General features: G+C 66.4%; 3 protein-coding genes across 3 annotated transcripts; 1 reads left to right on the top strand and 2 right to left on the bottom strand.

Annotated features, from left to right (window-relative positions):
* Positions 1–473: 473 nt before the first annotated feature.
* Positions 474–2,164, bottom strand: PFL1_05371 (uncharacterized protein; the record flags this gene model as incomplete). The annotated part of the gene is made up of 2 exons (XM_007882903.1): positions 474–869; positions 1,001–2,164. 2 exons carry the CDS (start codon positions 2,162–2,164, stop codon positions 474–476), a joined length of 1,560 nt encoding a protein of 519 aa, XP_007881094.1.
* Positions 2,165–2,772: 608 nt separating this feature from the next.
* On the top strand, positions 2,773–3,601 carry PFL1_05370 (uncharacterized protein; the record flags this gene model as incomplete). The annotated part of the gene is made up of 2 exons (XM_007882902.1): positions 2,773–3,016; positions 3,153–3,601. 2 exons carry the CDS (start codon positions 2,773–2,775, stop codon positions 3,599–3,601), a joined length of 693 nt encoding a protein of 230 aa, XP_007881093.1.
* Positions 3,602–4,015: 414 nt separating this feature from the next.
* On the bottom strand, positions 4,016–4,704 carry PFL1_05369 (uncharacterized protein; the record flags this gene model as incomplete). The annotated part of the gene is made up of 3 exons (XM_007882901.1): positions 4,016–4,041; positions 4,176–4,524; positions 4,663–4,704. The coding sequence occupies 3 exons, from the start codon at positions 4,702–4,704 to the stop codon at positions 4,016–4,018; spliced, it is 417 nt and encodes a 138-aa protein (XP_007881092.1).
* Between the last annotated feature and the right edge of the window lie 309 nt (positions 4,705–5,013).

Genomic DNA, 5,013 nt, shown 5'->3' with positions numbered 1-5,013 from the left:
GCCTTGCCAGCCCGCTCAGCCCGTTCGCCCGCCCGTCCGGTGGCTGAGCGTCCGCGCCCGCGCCCGGGTTTTCGCCTGCCTGCGTCGGGGGTCGGCCGCTCTCTTTGGCTGCACCTTGGGGTCCACGCCCGCTACGCTAGGCCAAAGCTAGGCGCGGCACTCGGGACTCGAGCCATGGCCACCCTGCCTGGCTCGCCTCCACCACCCCCTTCTCACCACCCCAGGCCATGGCCATGCCACGGGCCACGGCCGTCGCTGCGGATCCGCGCTTTCTTCCACCAACCAGGTGACGGCACCTCAGCGCCCGCCCCTTCCCCCTCCCCCCCACTCAGTCGGGCGAGCAGAGACACAGGCACGAGCAACGACAACAGGGATGACCATGGGAATGCTCCGCGACAGAAACGACAGGCGGTAGACGGCAAGACGAGAAATGGCATAGCGAAGAATGCCTCGAGGCCGCGCCGCGCCGGGGCCTAGACGAAGCGCTTGTAGGCGTGCGTCTCGACGAGCTTCTTGGCCGTCTTTGGCTTCGTCGGGCGCACCTTGCGCCGCGGCTCAATCAGGGCGCGCTTCTGCATCATCGTGTACCGGTCGCGCAGCAGGCTCCCCTCGGGCCGCAGCGTGCGCAGGTTCTCGCTCAGCTCCTCGCCCACCTGCACGTCGATCTTTTCCGTCGGCACCTTGTACTTGCCCAGCTTGAGCCCCTCGACGCCCTTGGTCCGCAGCCGCTGCTCCTTGGCCAGCCGCCGCTCCTCGGCCGCCGCCGCCCGCGCGCGCGCCGCCGCCTCGTGCTGCTTGCGCAGCTTGGGCAGCTCGCTGATGACGCCCTTTTCCCGTCGAGCCTGCTTGCGCGCCTGCGCCAGCGCAGCCTGTCGAAGCGTACGATTGGGTCGGAGAGAGAAGGCGGGGAAAACCAGAGCGCGGCCAAGGTCAGCATTGACTCGGCACATGCCGTGCGAGAATCGTCGCCTCTCCTGCCTGCGCCACTTAGACTGCTCACCTGCTCGGCCGCCTTTTGTGCCTTGGCCCTCTGCTGCTTGGTCTTGCGCTGAGGCCGCGCCGGCTTGGCCTTGGCCTGCGCACCTTCTGCATCGTCCTCGTCGCCGCTCGCCTCGTCTCCGTCGTCGTCGTCTTCGCCGGGCAGGTCGACCTCCATGCCCTTGTACCGCTTCTCGCCCTCGACGCGCTCCAGGATGGCCTCGCGCTGCGCCGCCTCGCGCATCCTCCGCGCCCAGTCGCGCGCCGCCTCGTCGTCGGCCTGCTCGGCCTCCTCGAGCTTCCGCTCAATCTCGTACGCTTCCTGGATCAGCCGGTCGTGCGAGTCGAGGTCCGGGTTGTACGACGTTCCCGGGTGCGGCAGCGAGACCGAGGGCAGCGAGCGCGCCACCGAGCCCATCTCGTCCTCGAGGAACGACTTGGGCATCTTGACCTTCTTGACCGGGATCCAATCGTTTTCGGTGGCGCCGGCGGCGGCGGCGCCGTCTTGGGCGGCCGCATCCGACGCCTGCTTGCCCTTGCCCTTGGCGCTCGGCTGGCCGGCGGCCCACACGTCGTGGATCTCCTTCATTGCGAGCTTGACGGCGTCGCTCTGGTCCCTGGCGCCCGGCCCGTCTTCGCCGGTGATCTGGTCTGCCCTGCCAGCCATGCGGCGGAGCTTGTCCTTCATCTTCTTGGAAATGCCCTGGCTTTTGGCCTTGCCCTCGGCGGTGCCCTCGAGCAGCTTGAACTGCGCCCTGGCCTTGGCCTGGACGGGGGCGGCGCCCGTGGTGCGCGAGAGGATCTCGAGCGACTTGAGCGGCTTCTTCTGCCTCGCCCTGCGCGCCAGCGTCGTCTCCTGTCCCGCGCGGTCCTCGACGAACAGCGCGTCGTCCTGGACGGCGTGGAGCGGCTTGCCCCCGGTGGACGGTGCCGAGCCGTCGGCGGTCGAGTAGACGGGCATGTTTTCCTCGTCGCGCATCTGGGCGAGGTGGGCCTCGGTCGAGGTGAGATCAATGTTCTTGCGCCATGCCGCCTTGCCCTTTCGCGACGACTGGGCGTGCTGCGCGGGCTTGCCGACGACGGCGGGCTGCGAGGCCGTCGTCAGCTTGGACGAGGTGGCATCGGTGTCGGTGGCGGCGGTGTTGGCGGCCGCCTTTTGGGCCTTGGCGGTTCGGGTCGGCGCCATGGTCGGTGGCGGTCCGGGATGGAGCTGCGGCGGTTCCTGCGATGAGATGATCTGGCGGTTGCGCGGTCCGGCAATGGTGCTGCTAGACTAGAGGAGGTTGATGTGGTGGCAGCGGTGGTCGTCAGTCTGCTGCTGCTGCTGCGAGGACGGCGAGGAAGCGGGCGAGAGAGGCAGGGCAGGGAAGAAAACCTGCAGCCCACCCTGGAGGGCCAGCCGCCGCCGCCGCTGCCAATTTTCAGCCTGGAAAAACTCGCCGCCCAAAAAATCCTGGCTTGCTCTGGCCTGGCGGGGGCGGTGCATGCGGGGGCAGATTCAAGTCCCGAGTTCCATGGCTCGAGGGGCAAGTGCGGGTGGGGCTGGCTCAGAAGAAAAACCGCCGTCCCACGGGCTGGCTGGCTGGCGGGCTGCTTGCTCGGTCCTGGATCCTATCCATCATCGACGACCTCGACGCCATCAGCCATCAGCCATCAGCCCGCACTCGCACTCGCACCGATCCTCATCTCACCCCTTTCTCGCCTTGAACCGAGACCGAAGCGACACAAAAGCTGCATCATCACCCATCTTCCAAGCTCCAACTCGCTCGACTTAACAGTCCCGCTTGTTCCACGATGGCGACACAGACGACACCGACGACGACGACGACACAGCCGGGCCTGACCGAGGAGCAGGTCGACGACCTCCTGTTCGCCGCACGCGTCGGCGATCTCGAGGACGTGGCCGCCTTCCTCGATCCCACCATCGCATCCGCCACCGCTTCCGGCGATGAGGCGCAAATAGCCCAGCTGCTCCTCTCGATCAAGAACGACTCGGACAATACCCTGCTTCACTACTGCTCCGCCAATGGCCATCTCGGTGAGTCCGGACAAGGGAGCACACGAGAGAAGAACAAGAGAGCGGGCGAGGAGCCGTGGAATTCACCCGATACTGACCCCACCGTCCCTTCCCCCTCTCTCTCCCTCTCTCCTCTCCGCTCTCTCGACCATCTTAGACCTGGTCAACTACCTCCTACCACACTCCAACCTCTCTTACCTGCTGCACCAGAACGCGTCGGGCAACACGGCGCTGCACTGGGCCGGTCTCAACGGCCACCTGCCCGTCGTCACGGCCCTCATCGACCGCATCGAGGCGTGCGAGCGCGCCCACCCAGACGAGGCCAGCAAGCTCAACCTCCTCCTCCACATCCAGCCCTCGGGCGACGAGAAGCACGAGGAAGGATCAGAGAGGAAGCTCTGGGACGTCCGCAACGCCGCCGGTCGCGGTCCCATGAGCGAGGCGCAGATGAACGAGAGGGAAGACGTCGTAAAGTACCTCCTCGAACGCATGATCGAGGGCGGCGCCGCGCCAGACGCTCCCGCCTCGACCGCCGACGCCGAGCAACAAGCACAGGACGGCATCGAGGAAAAGACGGCCAAGCTCAGAGTCGGCGATGAGGCGTGATGCGGGCCCCGCGCTCCAACACCACAGCAGGCTCGAGGCGGTCCGCCACGAGCCCAGTGATGACCACCCTTCCTAGAGCATTCGCCCCAACGTAATTCGTTCCAGCGCATCCGCCGTCGTTCCTTCCGTCGTTCGCTCGGTCATCGTCGGCCGCAGAGACTGCGTCTGACGTGTGCGTGTGCGCGTTCGGTCGATTCCTTGCGCCGTGCAGGATTGCACGGAGGGTGTGTGGGCGTTTGGCCAGCGCAGCTCTCTGGCAAACTCTTTCTATCTCACAGCTCCATCTGTCGTCGTCGTCCTTGTCATCGTCTGCGGCGTCCTCCCCACTGGCGCTCTTTGAGGACGTGCGGTCAGCTCATCGATGGCGGGCGACCTTCGCCGGGCCAGGTCGGCTCAGCAGCTTGGCCGAGCCACTTAGAGGGCCTTGCTCTTGACGAGCTCTGCGTGGTTGCGAGAGGGAGGAGGAGGCGGATGAGGGAGGGTAAGCAAAGACTCAAGAGAAACGGTCCCTATCGATGGACGGGCGCCCCCTGGCAGGTCTCTGCAGCAGGCTGCGGCTCCAACGGCAACTCACGCTCAATCTCGGCGACGGCGTTGTCGAGGATCTGCTTCTGGAGCTTCTCGTCCTTGAGGCTGTCCTGGACCTTCTGGATGACGGCCTCGGCCAGCTGGCGCTGCTCCTGCTCGCGCTCGGCGGCCTCGTAGCGCACCCAGCTGTCCAGGACGGCCTTGACGTCGCTGGCAATGGCCGTCTTCTGCTTGAGCTCAAACACCTCCTTCTCCGTCTGGGCAGTCTCCTTGGCCACCTGGTAGAGCGCCTTGGTGATGTCGACGACGTCCTTCTGCTGCTCGACCGAGTCGATGCGCGCCTGGACGGCCGTGGTGTGCGTCTTGCGCGCGCCGTTCAGGATGTTGGAGATTTTCTACGGGGAGGGGGCCGGCGGATAAGCGGGGGATGGGGTGGAACGGAGTCAAGGGTCAGCGGGTCATTCGATGGCGGCCAGCGAGATAGACGAGATCGGCATCGATGCCGAGGAGGATGCTGCGGCCCACGAATCGACGGCGCCCGGATGACTCCACCGCTCAGGATCCCTGGCGTCCATGACGAGAGTGATCATCAGGCGGGTGCAGCCCGTTGCCGGAGACGGGCAGGTCCGTTGCCGTGCCGCGACGCCCGAATCGCAGCGTCCATCATGGCTGGAACCGAGACGGTCGGCGGCAGTCCGGTACAGGCCAGACGACAACCCCGACCAACTGAATCTGCAGAAGCCCGCAAAGATGCCAGCTCCACGGTAGGAAAGCAGGAGGCATCGCCGAAACAGGGCCCCGATGCTCCCTGAGCCATCCTCGCTCCAGGTTCCAGCGCTATGCCGGCGGCCGAGATCCGTCTGGGGCGGGGCAGGTGCGCCGGT

This window comes from Pseudozyma flocculosa (assembly GCF_000417875.1).
Source record: "Pseudozyma flocculosa PF-1 unplaced genomic scaffold scaffold00019, whole genome shotgun sequence".
In the NCBI taxonomy this organism is placed as follows: Eukaryota; Fungi; Basidiomycota; class Ustilaginomycetes; order Ustilaginales; family Ustilaginaceae; genus Pseudozyma; species Pseudozyma flocculosa.
Note: the sequence above shows the minus strand (reverse complement) of the source record. Positions and strands in the feature narration are given on the sequence as shown.